Genomic DNA, 14666 nt, shown 5'->3' with positions numbered 1-14666 from the left:
CAGGAAATGATTCATCAAACTGGAATTGCCTGATCGCTTCGGGCGATAAGAAAAGACGCACTTCTGGGAAATTTGCGGTTTTTCTCGGAATTATTATTATTTTACTACGCAGTTACGTGCACCGCTTCCAGGAAATTTGCGGTTTTTCTCGGAATTATTTATTTTACTGCGCAATTAAAAATCCTAATTATTATTTTAGCGATGACGTCATCATCCGAATTACCTTGAACACGCACGGACCTGTTCGAGTTCTATTTTTAGCAATGACGTCATCATCCTTGCGGTTTTTCCCGGAATTATTTTACTGCGCAATTAAAAATCTTAATTATTATTTTAGCGATGACGTCATCATTCAAATGACCTTGAACACGCACGGATCTGTTCGAGTTCTATTTTTAGCGATGACGTCATCATCTTTGCGGTTTTTTGCAGGAATTATTTATTTTACTGCGCAGTTGCGGTTTTTGAACATGTCCGTACGGTGATAGAGTAGGGGGAAATTTCTTCATTTATCCTTGGGATATATAAGGCGCTGCATGGTAACCAAAAACAGTTAGTCTCGCTGCGATCGTTCTGCGTGCTACGAGTTGTCGCTCTTTCTCCTACTCCTCTTTGCAACGAACAGCTCGACGATGTTTCGCTCGATGGTTCCGATGAAGCAACGACAACCTTCCATAGATCTTCAGCACGAGCCCCAACGCAACGGCGCGAAGAGAAAGAAGTTCAATCAAGGGTAAGTATTTTTGTTTTGCTTTCTTTTTTGTTGCTTCTATTTTAATATTTTTTATTCACAATAAAATCATGTTTTTTAGTTTTTTTATTCACAGACAATGCAATGGTGTTCAGTCAACATCGATTACACCCAACGTACCGCCACAGCGTACGCGGATACTGAGTCGCAAATACATCTTAACCAAAACGGGGTATAAGTATTTCGAACTCGGCATTGGTATTTCATTGATGGATGCAACACCAACCGTTGACATAGCTCTAGGCGACAACAATGGGAACGAGGTGCTTCTGTCGTCAGAAATGTGGAAGATGTTGTTGGACAACGAACGAATAATTATGTCCTATTTGTCGGAGCAGAGCGACGCGCAGCCGCCTATTCTTGTAGACGATCTGGTTGTATTGTTCAGCTTGATAAACAACGCAAAGATCATGCGTCTGACTACAAAGAATAGTCGCATAATATTGTCCCACCAATCAATGTGCAACTTGTTCAACTTGAAACATTGTGTTGCGTGCATCATCGCCTACTTGAACGACGCCGTTATTCGCGTGCGAAACAGATTGTCGCAGTATTTCGCGATCCAGTCTGAATTATCCGATTCCGCTAGCTTCGCAAATGCTGTCGCACAGAGCGGTGACTTCGATGTCAACGATATTGTCGATTGCAAACTGTTAGCTGTATGTTACGGCGTTGCGCCTTAATAAATATTATTTATTGTTTTGTTTTCACTTTCATTTATGTAACTTTATTTTTACAGAACACAATAAAAAATTGCTCTGTTCTTCAATAACACAGTGTTTTCTATTTCACATTTCCTAACCACATATGCGTTCCCATTAGAACATTGTTTTTAATTGTAAACACTTTTTTAACCAATAGTCCTCAAGAAATAAACACACACACACATCCAGGACGTAACGGTTTTTTAATTGCACGCGTTTTTAATATAGTACACACGCACCGAAAGTGTGTAAAAAAAACCACATCCGGTACGTAACGTAATTTGTGGTTTTTCTCGGTATTATTATTATTATTATTATTTTACTGCGCAATTAAAAATCCTAATTATTATTTTAGCGATGATGTCATCACCATCCAAACGACTTTGAACACGTTCGAACATGTTACGATCGTTGACGCCATCACTAATGCTTACTTATGTGAAATAAATACAACACGTCGAATTATGCATGCTCCATTTTTACGGCTCGTCGCTAATTGGCTAGTTCCGGTAGAGCCGATAACAACGCTCCGCCGACACCACCCACACTCCTACGTCATTTCATTCGCAATCGACACATATGTATAATACTTCTATATTGCTAGTACGGTGCCGACCTAATGTCCAAATGTTACGGNGCAGACAATATAGTAGCCTCTCTCTCCATCTGCTTTGTGCGCATGCGGTGAACATTTAAGCACGTTTGGGCATTTCTCTTTCTCGCGTTCTTTAATCGCGACTATCTATGTTCATATTTGGACTTCGTGCGTCTCCTTTTCTCGGGCCTCGTGCCTCTCATATCGAAGATACGCGACTAGCCACTGNTGAATCGACAACGCTTCGCTGACGCCACCCACACTATCACGTTACCTCATCCGCAACGCTCAACTGTTCTCACTATTATGAATATATATGCTTTAGTATTTTACTGTAAAATTTAAATATGTAATTGAGAGTTAATATTATTCTAGCGACGACGCCATCAAACGACCTTGAACATGTCCGTACGACCTTGAACACGTTTCGAACAGGTCCGTACGCCCTCCTTTTCGCGCGGGTAATAAATTGAATCACTAATCGATCTTGCCTCGTGGGTAAGAATGATAATTACTAATTTCTTTTGATCAATAATAAATTGATAATCAATCAATAATAATCGATCAATAATAATCGATAATCGATCCAATAATTATCGATACTCGATCCAATAAGAATCGATAATCGAATCATTAATAATCAATAATCGATAATCGATAAGTTGAACACGTTTCGAACAGGTCCGTACGCCTTCCCCCTCTCACGCTTTTAATAAATTAAATCAATAATCGATCTTGCCTCGTGGGTAAGAACGATTAATACTAATTTCTTTCGATCGATAATAAATCGATAATCGATCAATAATAATCGATAATCGAATCATTAATAATCGATAATCGATAATCGATAATCGATCATCAATCATTAACCCCCTTCCCCCGCCTTCCCCCTTCCTACGCCTTTTCCCTCTCCACGCTTTCTCCCTTTTCAAGGTCAGGACATGACTGACCTAGTGGAAAATATTGAGTCAGAATCGGCCTTGTATAACTGCTACTGATGTCAGTGATGATGAGGAGAGGTTTTTTATTATACCGTTTGTTTTCGAGTTAACTGATCATTTGACCACTCAAGAGAAAGAATTTCAAGTGCTCGTTCAGATCCTTAAACACTTTAAAAACGTTCATTAAATCGCGCAAATATAAAGTAGAACATTACTCAAACAACAACATTGTTTACAGGATCAATTGTGCTTCCTGTGACGCCTCTTATGTAGGCCAAACTGGAAGACAATTACGCACAAGATTGACAGAACACCAGCGTAATTTTTATCAAAATTATGAAAGGCAGTCTGTTGTTAATCGACACCGTAGTGATCTTGGTCATGATTTTCAGTGGGATAGAGTAGACATCTTAGATAAAGAACGATTTTACCACAATAGGCTTGTCGCGGAAATGTTACATATAAAAACACAGAAGGCGAGGATCAATTTAATGAAGAACATTGAGTTACTAGATTCTATCTACACTTTCGTTCTAAAGAAGCTTCGCTAGTCACGTGTTCTTTGTCACGTTCTGTTTTCTTCTTCTCTTCCTCTTGATTTCATGAGTTTGAGGAATTTGTGTTATTTCCTGAACTCTCGTACGTTTAGCAGTTGTTTCGTGGGACAGTCATGCTTGGTCTGTTTCTGTTGTCGCCGGGAAGTTTTGTGACATCCCAACATGGTTTTTAATTTACTAATTAAAAAGTAAGTTTTGAAAAAAGAATTTTAATCAGTGAGTAAATTCAATCGTATAATTATTCAAATTTTAACTTTAATTAACAGAACGTGATTTACAATGTGACAATTAATTGACTATGACCTTCTGAATTTTTCGACTTATTCATTGACAATACATATTTTTTTGGTTTTCATTTTAGTTTATGGTTCGATACAACATTAATTTAATTTTCTATATAGACACTGATACATGGACATCACACTGTTGGTAGCATGTCTATGTCATCTACCGTTTGGTTGTTGTTGCTTGCCTGTTTGTGCTTGGGAGCAGCCTTTGTATTGACTGTCTCAACTAGGTGCGTGCATACTTTTTCAAAATATTTATATAGGCTTGTCCTTCCTTCTAGCGAATTTGTCATTACTGTATTTAATTAGATTTATTTTATTTTTATTTTATTTATTGTATAATTTTGTATTATGTAACAGTGCTGAAGATGATCAACATTAAAATGATCGAAACGTTCACCTAAAACACTGCTTGTTAATTGACATTCAACTTCCACCTTCAACCAAGATTATAGGCTCTTTAATTTCACGTTTAATTTTAGTTAATACAAATAATATTAATAAAAAAAAAACAAAACAAAAAGAGAAAATATATAAGAAGTGAGTAATAAAATAAAAATAAAAATAAAATAATTATGAAAAAAAAACAAACAAACAACAACAAAAAACAAAGCTAGTTTTAAACATTAATAGCCAACAGATATTCAAAAAATTTTCTTTTAAAAATATAGAGGCGTTCGTTGCGTATGTCTACTAGAATATCATTCCACGTATCAACGGAGATACAGATAAATGATTGCCTGAAGAATTCAGTACGACATAACGGCAAGATAAAAGTGCCACTAACAGCTCTAGTGCCATAATTTAATTGTGAATCTTTGAGAGAGTACCTTTCATATAAGATCCGAAGTCTTTCAGTTTCCAATATTTTACAAAGTAGATTGCCTATGAAATTCTTTCTTCTTGACTTTAACTTGAGCCATTGTAATTTCTGATAATAAGGCGTGATATGCTCGAACCATTTGATGTCAAAAATGAATCTCACGCAATTGTTAAAGACTCTTTGTCGCAGATTGTCAGCTTCCGTTAAATCTGTTAGTAGAACACAGCAGTAATCAAAAATAGGAAGTATCAAAGCAGACACCAATCTGATCCGTACACAAGGCAAAAAAAAGTTTTTGAATGTCTTCAACCGATAAAGTGCTGCATTAGCACGCGAGATTATGCCGGTAATACGAGCATCCCAGGACAGTGTATTTGTTAGTGACACCGTGATACTTTGCAGTTTTACTCCAGGGAATTTTAGCCCCATCTACCATGATGTTCGATATGAAGTGTAAATCAATATTATGAACAAATCTTATTGTGCCAAAGATGATAGCAGAAGTTTTTCCGGCATTTAAACTTAGTTCGTTTTTTGAGGTCCAATCCACTACTCTTTTCATGTCCATATTGATCTTTTCCAACGCCTCATTGAGCAAGGACGGCGCAGTATGTAAATAGATGGGCAAGTCATCAGCATAATAATTGTAATTGCAATGTTTTAAGATCTTGCCAAAATCCGACACGTATAGTGTAAAAAGAAGAGGTCCGAGAACAGACCTCTGCGGCACGCCTTTGATTATAGGTAGTTTTCCAGACAACACATTGTTATATGAGTATCGAACAGCCTGTGTTCTACCAATAAGGTAGGAACACATCCATCTAAGCACAGAGTTTGAAAAAATTCATCTTAATTAATTTATCACTTAACAGGTGATGATTAGCATTGTCGAATGCTTTGGAAAAGTCGAAGAATACCGAGATGGTGACTTTACTTTGGTCAGCAGCCTCTCTCACATCATCGAGAACTCGAATAAGTGCAGTCTCAGTAGAGTATCCATATCTATAGGCATTCTGAAAAGGATCTAGTAAGTTTCTTGCCTCGAGATAGTCAAGCATCTGACGTGTAGCAATACGTTCAAGAGCTTTTGAGAGCATGCAAAGCAGCGAAATTGGTCTGAAATGTTGTAATTCAGTAGGAGCTCTTATTTTGGGTATTGGATTAACTATGGTAGATTTCCAGACAGTAGGAAAGACTCTATTGTTAAAACTATAGTTAAAACTATGTGACAGAATAGGCAGAATGCAAGGTATGGCTGTCACAATGAGTTTACGTGATATTCCATCATCACTACCAAAATCTGAGCCAATAGTTGATATTGCACTTCTTACTTTGGCATCCACTATATTCGATCAGTAGAACTTCGATTCATCATATATAGGTTCTCCAATAAATACATTGATCCCAGCAAACACAGAATATAACTGCTATATAACATAGAAGTAACAGCGTAATATACGTAATATAACAGCTGTTATACTTTATTAACATCAATGTTATATAACTTTGTTTTATAATTGTAATATAATTATGTTATGTATCTGTTATATTGCTTTGTTATTAGGTGCGCAACTAAGTTCTCGCTGTTTTTTTTTGAAAATGCAACTTTATTGTGAAAAAATGGTTACAAATGAATCATTCAAAGTATTGCCTATCGGTAGCTACAACTTTTTCCCATTTTCCTGGCAAAGCTCGAATACCGTTACGGTAAAAGTGTTCGTTTTTTGAGGCTATCCACGAATCAAGCCATTTTTTGATGTCTTCATATGAGCGGAACTGCTGATCAGCCAGACCATGTGCCATCGAACGGAACAAGTAATAATCGGACGGCGCAATATCTGGGGAATATGGCGGGTGAGATAGGACTTCCCATTTGAGCGTTTCCACGTAGGTTTTAACGGGTTTGGCAACATGAGGCCGAGCGTTGTCATACAGTAGAATCACTTTTTCGTGCCTCTGCTCGTATTGTGGCCGTTTTTCGCGCAGTGCTCGGCTCAGTCGCATCAATTGAATTCGATACCGTTCCCCAGTGATGGTTTCGTTCGGTTTCAACAGCTCATAATAAATAACACCGACCTGGTCCCACCAAATACACAGCATAACCTTCGCAGCGTGAATATTCGGCCGAGCCGACGACGTAGAAGCATGACCGGGAAGTCCCCATGACTTTCTTTTTTTTGGGTTGCTGTAATGAATCCATTTTTCATCACCCGTCACGATGCGATGAAAAAAACCCTTCCTTTTTTGCCGCTGGAGCAGTTGTTCACAGGCGAAAAAACGACGCTTAACGTCCCTTGGCTTCAAATCATAAGGAACCCAAGTTCTTTGCTTTTGAATCATTCCCAACGCATGCAATCGCTTGGAAATGGCTTGGCGGGTACCTCCTAATGCTGAAGCAAGCTGTTCTTGCGTTTGGCATGGATCCTCATCGAGCAATGCCTCCAATTCAGCGTCTTTGAAGATTTTTGGCTTTCCTTCGCGCGGACGGTCGTCAACATCGAAATCACCGTCTTTGAAGAGACGGAACCAATCACGGCACGTTGTTTCACTTAGAGCAGCATCTCCGTAAACTTTTTGGAGCTCTTGATGCGCTTCAGCCGCCGTTTTCTTCGAATGAAATAAGAAAATCAACACTTCCCGCAAATGACGATTATTTGGTACAAAATCAGACATTTTCACACAACCAAAAGTATATGACGCCAAAACAAAATCACTAACGTGTCAAAGTGGTTTGTTTACTATATGTCTAAGCTTGGCTCGTGACGTTTTGGATATGTCAAAATCGACCAGCACTTACTGCTGAAGCCATCTATTGACAAACAGCGGGAACTTAGTTGCGCACCTAATATTAGGTGGCAGTGACATTATAACAGCAATATAATTGATATATAATATGTTATATAACAAATGTTATATGAATTTAACTTTGCTGTTATCTAACATTATTTATCACTATATAATTGCAATGTAATAGTAATGAATCAGTTACATAACTGTTATAAAATTTTATATAACTGTTCGGAAATTGTTATATTGACGTTGTAACTTGATAACAACGTTATTTGTGAAAAAATTTATGGGAAATTAAAAGTTAAAAGCATTGTAATGCGCAAATAATGTCATATAAAAGGTAACTATATATATATGTAAATTTCTTTAATTTCTCTTATATTTTCCGATCATATTTTTGAATTATGCATATTTAATAGCCATCAGCTGCGTTCAGCAGAACACTCGCTGACTTGTCTTGTCAATACTCGACGTTGAATTGTTGGTTCTAAAAATAAGAGCCAGTTTGATTGCTACAAAACAGCTTGTTCTGCTGAACGCATGTAAATAGAATTGTTGTTCATATTGCAGAGAATATTAAACAAAAATTGCGTGCAAATTTAACACAATTAAACAAAAAATGCTTGCTGCATTACAATTAACATTACAAGATGTGACATTAAATCTTCCTCAAAGAAATGATGCGCTTATTGCACAATTTTTGCCCCTCACCAGTTTAGATCAAATCAAAGAATTCGATTCATTACTACAAACATCAGAAGAGGCAGTAACGCAATTCGTAAGTTTATATATATTGTTATCAATATACTAATATTTTATAAGACCATTAATTTGAATGTGTCAAATATTTAAATTTCTTTTTTTTAGAAAGAATTTCTTTCAAAGACAGGAGGAAACAACCCAAAAGATAATATACAACAAAGCTTAAAAAAGATATTAACCAATAAGTGCGCGACATAATGTTCATGGAAAGGAATTAGAAACAATTTCCGAGTTGTTGACTTGTATATGATAAAAATAATGAGAAGTATGTTTTTTGCAATTTTATTACATGTACAAATAAAACTATATTTGCTTAAGGTTTTAATTAATGTATATAATTTTGTTTTCAGGAGAGATTACGTTGCGTAATATAACTCTAACTGAATTAGAGTTTGATAATGTTGCTACAGAATGGTTACGCTTTGCCAAGCAAAGAAAAGAGAGAGACAACAAAAATACTGCAAAAGAGAGAAACAATTAAGGAAACATTACAAATTGTTCAAACCATTATTTAATATTGTTATCAATACATAATGTCGCGCAAAATTTTTTCCAGTGAAATTGTCAGAAGATAGTGTTAGGATTTATTTCTTTTGTAAGCATAGTTCGTACTGGCTACATCGGTGGGTGCTGGGACTGCTATCCTGGGATGGGAGAGTCCGCATCGGTGAAATTTTCAGAAGATAAGCCAGTGGGTGCTGGGACTGTTCTCTTTTAGGAGCAGAGTTCGCATTGGCTACACCGGTGGGTGCTGGGACTGCCATCCTGGCAGAGTCCGCATCGGTGAAGTTTTCTGAAAATAAGCCAGTACGTGCTGGAACTGTTCTCTTTTAGGAGCAGAGTTTGCATCGACTACACCGTTGGGTGCTGGGACTGCCATCCTGGGATGGCAGAGTCTGCATTGGTAAAGTTTTCTGAAAATAAGCCAGTGGGTACTGAGACTGTTCCCTTTTGGGAGCAGAATCCGCACTGGTTACACCGGTGGATGCTGGGACTGCCATCCTGGCAGAGTCCGCATTGGTAAAGTCTTCTGAAAATAACCCAGCAAGCAAGCTCACGTGATAATGACGTCAGTTTTTGGTCTGCAAAACGTCAATTATGACATAACAATGACGTGATTTTGACGTACATATCACGTGATTATGTCACATCTTATTGACGTCATTATATTACGTCAAGTAGACGTGAATATAATCAAAAAAGTCTCATCAATATAACATGGTAAAGACGTTATTGTAAATTTGAAAAGAAAATAAAATACAGCATTTAAAGAACAATAGTATCAACATCCCACATAGCACGTAATATTACTGCATTACAGTAATAAAATGACCGCCGAAATGCATCGCAGTAATATTACGGTGATATATAAAAAAAAAACGCTTTATAGAAACAAAATTAATTCGAAATTTTCCTTGAATTAATTTTTGGAGGCCCGATTCAGCTCGCCAATCATCCAATGAACTCTATTGAAAGAAACTGGATCTGAAAAAATCTTAAGATGATGGCAGGATTTGAACTCGAGACCTCCATATTCGCAGCCCCTACACTCAGTCCGCTAGACCACTTATTCCTTACTATAATGTAATTATTTTTGGCTCTTATGACCGAAGATTTCATGTTTGTAATTATTTTTCTTTACTTATTCTCAAACTATTCTACACATTTCATTTATTATTTAATAATAAAAAATATGTAATAATAATTTTTCTTATTATAAAATTTAACTACAATAAACTTTAGTTATCATTGAATATATATTTATATATTATGTTATTTTTAATAAATTTAATATATAAAAGGTAATCAGTTTACCAAAGTGTACGTGGCTACTTATCTATAAATAAATGGCTATACTTATCTATAAATAATATGTTTAAAGATATAATATTAATCAAAACAACAAATGTTATTAATAAACATATTATTATAATTAACGGTTGAATTTAACTCAAGATTGTTGTTAGAACTTCATTTAATCGTTTTATTGATGTCATATTGAAATTCAATATATATAAGTTGATATAATGACGTCAACGCGACATCTAAATGACGTCATATCGGCGACGTCAACTTTTGGTATTGTAAATAACGTCAAAATAATATACCATTTATGTTACTTAACGTCGTAGTCATCAAAATCACTTCATGATCACGTCATTATCACGTGAGCTTGCTTGCTGGGATGGTCGTTGCATGTAACATCCATGTTAGTTGTAATTTCCTACTCATTGCAGTTATATAGTATAATTATAACATGGAACTAAAATGGTATATAATTGTTATATAGTTATATAAATGTTATATGACAGTTATATAAATCGCTAAAATATAACAGCACTATACGTTACTTTATTGTTATATAACTGTTATTAAATTAATTATATTACAGTTATATTGTAATGTTTTATATATATGTATATTTAAACACGTACAATTCCAAGGAATATCAAGTTTTTGAATTAATTTTAAATAAAACTAAACTTTTTAATTTTAAAATTGTACTATAAAAATATTTCGTTTAATTTTATTTAAACTCAATTCAAAGATATTCCTGGAAATTGTATAAAATGTGAAGGAAACAAATAATTAATAACGAATAATAATTATATTCAATATACATAATACTTCAATATACATAATTTTTTTTTAATAATAATGAAATATAAAATATCATTACATGTACATATACAATACATACTTTTTGTACATATTTTTTTACAGTGCTTTTTCAACAGTACATATGTTTTTGAAATGCATGGTTAATACATAAATATATAATATGGTTATAACGCCCTCTACCAATTTGTAGTCAAACGGGAACTTTTTATTACATATACAGGGTGTCCCAGAATTGGTGTAACATCTTTCGTAGACAGGTAGAAGCAGTAAAACTGAGTCGATAAGTCCTATATCATTTTGCTAGATTCGCAATAGTTACCGAGATTTTAAGTAACAAAGATCCGCGAATAAGCGTGCATCGGGCTGTCTTACGCGCGTAGGACAGCCCGGCGCGCTTCGCACAATTACATTTTAATATGTATATGTTATAGTATATGCTGTTATATTAGCTCCTCCCATATGTCGCTATGGGTAAGACCGTTAGCGCGCGAAGCGCGGCGGGCAGTCTTACGCGCGTAAGACAGCCCGATGCATCCTTATTCGCTGATCTTTGTTAATTAAGATCTCGGTAACTGTTGCGAATCTAGCAAAATGGTATAGGACATTTTGACTCAGTTTTACTCCTTCTATTTGTTCACAAGAGATGTTACACCAATTCTGGGACACCCTGTATAATGTATGATTAATACATAGATAGATAGATAACGAGGAGCGGGGGACTTGTGAGACCCTATTGTCATCTAGATATATAAGATCCTCTGCGACTCCCGCTAGTTGTTTATCGACCAAGCTGCTAAAACCCGGCATTTGCTGCCAGGCTACACAGATGACCAATTTTAATTATTTTCAGGTCCTCGGGCTACACAAACATGGAGCCCAAAAATCTGAATCTCTTGAGTGCTAGAGACGGGCAGCGACACAATATGTGCACGCTGTCCTCCCTCTCTTCGCCACAAAATCTACAACTACTCTCCTCAACTAGGCCTAAGTTGAATAGATGTGCCTTGAAGGCCCAATGCCCTGTGAGAAGACCGATACACAGTCTTTGTCTGTACTTACTCATTGTCAGTAGTTCCTTTGTCCTACCTGGCAATGGCTGAGTCATCAGGGCCTTAGCTTGGCAGCTCTTCAGTATCTCCCAAGAGATCCTGTGCTCCCTTTTCAGCCTTGATATGGTTTTTCCCTGTTGCAAAGGGAACTCCAATTATCTGGCAGACTGGTTCCTCTAAGGTACCCAGTTTTGCCAGCCACTTCATTGCCTTGGATACCTTGGTGGCCAGGTACCCAGACAAGCGTGATGTTGTTTCGCTCGCCCAATTTGTTTAGAGCTTGCATACAGTCCCAAACCACTGAAGATTCAGTGGTGGTCTTGGCAAGAGCTCCTATGGCTGCTTTGCTATCCGTATAGATATTGATTCTCCTAGTTTTCGTCTTTCTTGAGAGTAGAAGTTTTGCACATTCCAGAATGGTCAGGACTTCTGCTTGAAAGACCGTGGCCAATTTACCCAGAGAGAAAAACTCTCTGTGATTTGATCCTGGACAGTAGATGCCTGCTCCATAGCAGCCGTTTGCTCCAGATCCATCAGTAAACCATGCATGAGTGCCCGGCTGGATCTGAAGATTTTTGTTTTTCCAGTCCGCTCTGGTGGTCAAGTTTATGGAGAACGCCTTGTCCACTTGGCGTATTCTGGATATTCTGTCTTGCTTTAAGGTAAAGGGAAGTTTATGAAGAAACTCGAGCCTGGTATGACCTACTCCGAAATCTCTCCACTCCCCCTGACACCTTAGTCTATATGCTGTGAGTTTGGCAGCGCTGATGACAGTCAATCTTAGAGGTGGAATGCAGAGTGCCACTTCCAGCGCTTCTGTTGGTGTCGTTCTCATAGTCCCTACCGCAGCCATCAAGTAATTACCTTGTAGGTTTTTTAATAGGTTCTTTGACTCTATCTTTTCCACTCTGGACCACCAAATAACAGCAGCATATGTTAACCTCGGTACAAGTACCGCTTTGTATATCCATAGGGCACTATTTAGTTTAATACCCCAGGATTTTCCCATTGCTCTTCTACACGCCCATTATGAGGCGTAGAATTTGGATCTCTTTATATCAAGATGTGTTTTCCAATTCAGTTTAGTGTGGACTCCCAAATATTTTACTGACTGGACGTATTCTATATCTTCTCGCCAGAATCTAAGCGGCTCAATGGCTTCAGGTTTGTATTTCCTGGTGAAAATCATGGCCTTGGTCTTTAATGGATTAGCCCTAAGTCCTTTTGATTGACACCAGTCTTGCGTGATCTTAAGTGCTTTCTGCATAGTCTCCTTAAGTGTTGAAAGAAAACTACCTCGCACTATAGTGGCCACGTCATCAGCGTAGCCAAAGACGAGGAAACCTTTCTTCTGTAATTCTTGTAGAAGTTCATCCGCGACCAGACACCAGAGTAGGGGAGATAAAACTTCTCCCTGCGAGCATCCTTTAGCGGAGAAACCATGCATACTTGAGTCCCCATGATTGGCAATCAGGATTCTTCCTGTTAGCATGCTTTGTGTCCAGTCTGCTAGAGCAGCGGGAATGTGATGCCCGGTCATTGCTTCCCTGATGACATTATATGAGGTGCTATCGAACGCTCCCTCAATGTCCAGAAAAACGCCCAGGGCATATCCCTTTGCTTCCAACTACACTTCGACTCCGCCCACGAGATGGTGCAAGGCAGTATCTGTTGATCTGCTCTCCCTGTAGGCATACTGAGCCGGAGACAGCGGATATACTAGCAGAGGGCCGATTTTCAGATATTTATCGACCAGTCTCTCTAGTGTTTTCAGTACAAAGGAAGTGAGACTGATCGGTCTGAAGTCTTTGGCTGTTATATGGCCATTTCTACCAGGCTTAGGTATAAAGACTACTCTTGTACCACCCCAAGCCTGGGGGACGTGTATTAGGGCTATGCTAGCCCTGAAGATTTTTGTGAGTGGATCTATGAGAACCCCCAGTCCCTCTTGAAAAAGAACCGGGTAGATTTTATCCGATCCAGGTAATTTATAAGGAGAGAAGGTCTTAACAGCCCATTCAACTTCCTTTAGAAAAACAACCTTAGCTGCCAGACGCCAGTCCCTGGGTTTATATTCCCTAGGCTTTGGTCGGCAGGGTTGTATGTTATGATCAAAATTTGGGAAGTGGACTTCCATTAGATGTTTCAATGTGTCCGTTGCCTCCTCAGTGACATTCCCCGTTGGGAGCTTGAGACAGCCTAATTGGGGACGGTGATCCAAACTGAGGATTCTGTGAAGCCTGGATGCCTCCGGGGCGCTCTCAATGCTTTCACAGAAACGTCTCCAGCTTTTGCATTTTGATTTCTTAATCTCCTTGCTGTACTCTCGTTGGGAGCTTCTAAAGGCCTCCCAGTGTACTGCAAGTCCTGTTCTTTTTGCCTTGCTGAATTTCTTTCTCGTTTCCAATCTGAGCTTACCGAGCTCTTTATTCCACCAGTGGATTTTGTTCACTGGATTCCTGGGTTTTGGTGAGCAGTTTAATTCAAAAGCGTTTGTAATGGCGTTCTTTAGAAAGTCCGCCACGTTTTCCAAGTTGTTTGTGGTTTGGAAGCTGGTTGGGGCCATAGCGAGCTGGGCCTTAAGGTCAGCCCTAAAGTCCTCTCAGTTGGTTTTTTGTGAATTGCGAATTCAGCTGATTTGCTGTATTTGTTGGAGAGTTAGGCGTATTTGTCTGTGATCAAAGCCAGAGGGCTCATCCGAGACCTTCCAGTCGTTCACCAGACCCGCCACTTTCTCCGTACAAACCGTTATATCGATGACTTCCTGTTTTCTGGAGTCCAGGAA

At 37.9% G+C, this 14666-nt stretch overlaps 2 protein-coding genes across 2 annotated transcripts; one reads left to right on the top strand and one right to left on the bottom strand.

The window, feature by feature from the left end:
• Positions 1–639: 639 nt before the first annotated feature.
• LOC109862161 lies at positions 640–1434 on the top strand. The gene is made up of 2 exons (XM_020442120.1): positions 640–733; positions 828–1434. Exons 1-2 carry the CDS (start codon positions 645–647, stop codon positions 1432–1434), a joined length of 696 nt encoding a protein of 231 aa, XP_020297709.1. The 5' UTR covers positions 640–644.
• Positions 1435–11993: 10559 nt separating this feature from the next.
• LOC109862160 lies at positions 11994–12890 on the bottom strand. Its single transcript, XM_020442119.1, has one exon. The coding sequence runs from the start codon at positions 12888–12890 to the stop codon at positions 11994–11996; it is 897 nt and encodes a 298-aa protein (XP_020297708.1).
• Between the last annotated feature and the right edge of the window lie 1776 nt (positions 12891–14666).

Source organism: Pseudomyrmex gracilis, unplaced genomic scaffold (assembly GCF_002006095.1).
Source record: "Pseudomyrmex gracilis isolate BER0280 unplaced genomic scaffold, ASM200609v1 scaffold_1429, whole genome shotgun sequence".
Lineage (NCBI taxonomy): Eukaryota > Metazoa > Arthropoda > Insecta > Hymenoptera > Formicidae > Pseudomyrmex > Pseudomyrmex gracilis.
The sequence above is the reverse complement of the archived record's forward strand: the minus strand, read 5'-3'. Positions and strand labels throughout refer to the sequence as shown.

What these genes read in the sequence shown, in the direction of transcription:
- LOC109862161 (XM_020442120.1), top strand. Translation starts at nt 645, where the DNA reads ATGGTTCCGATGAAGCAACGACAACCTTCCATAGATCTTCAGCACGAG. An exon ending in AGAAAGAAGTTCAATCAAGG is followed by an intron (nt 734 to 827) that starts GTAAGTATTTTT and finishes TTTTATTCACAG; the next exon opens with ACAATGCAATGGTGTTCAGT.
- LOC109862160 (XM_020442119.1), bottom strand. Translation starts at nt 12,890, where the DNA reads ATGGGAAAATCCTGGGGTATTAAACTAAATAGTGCCCTATGGATATAC.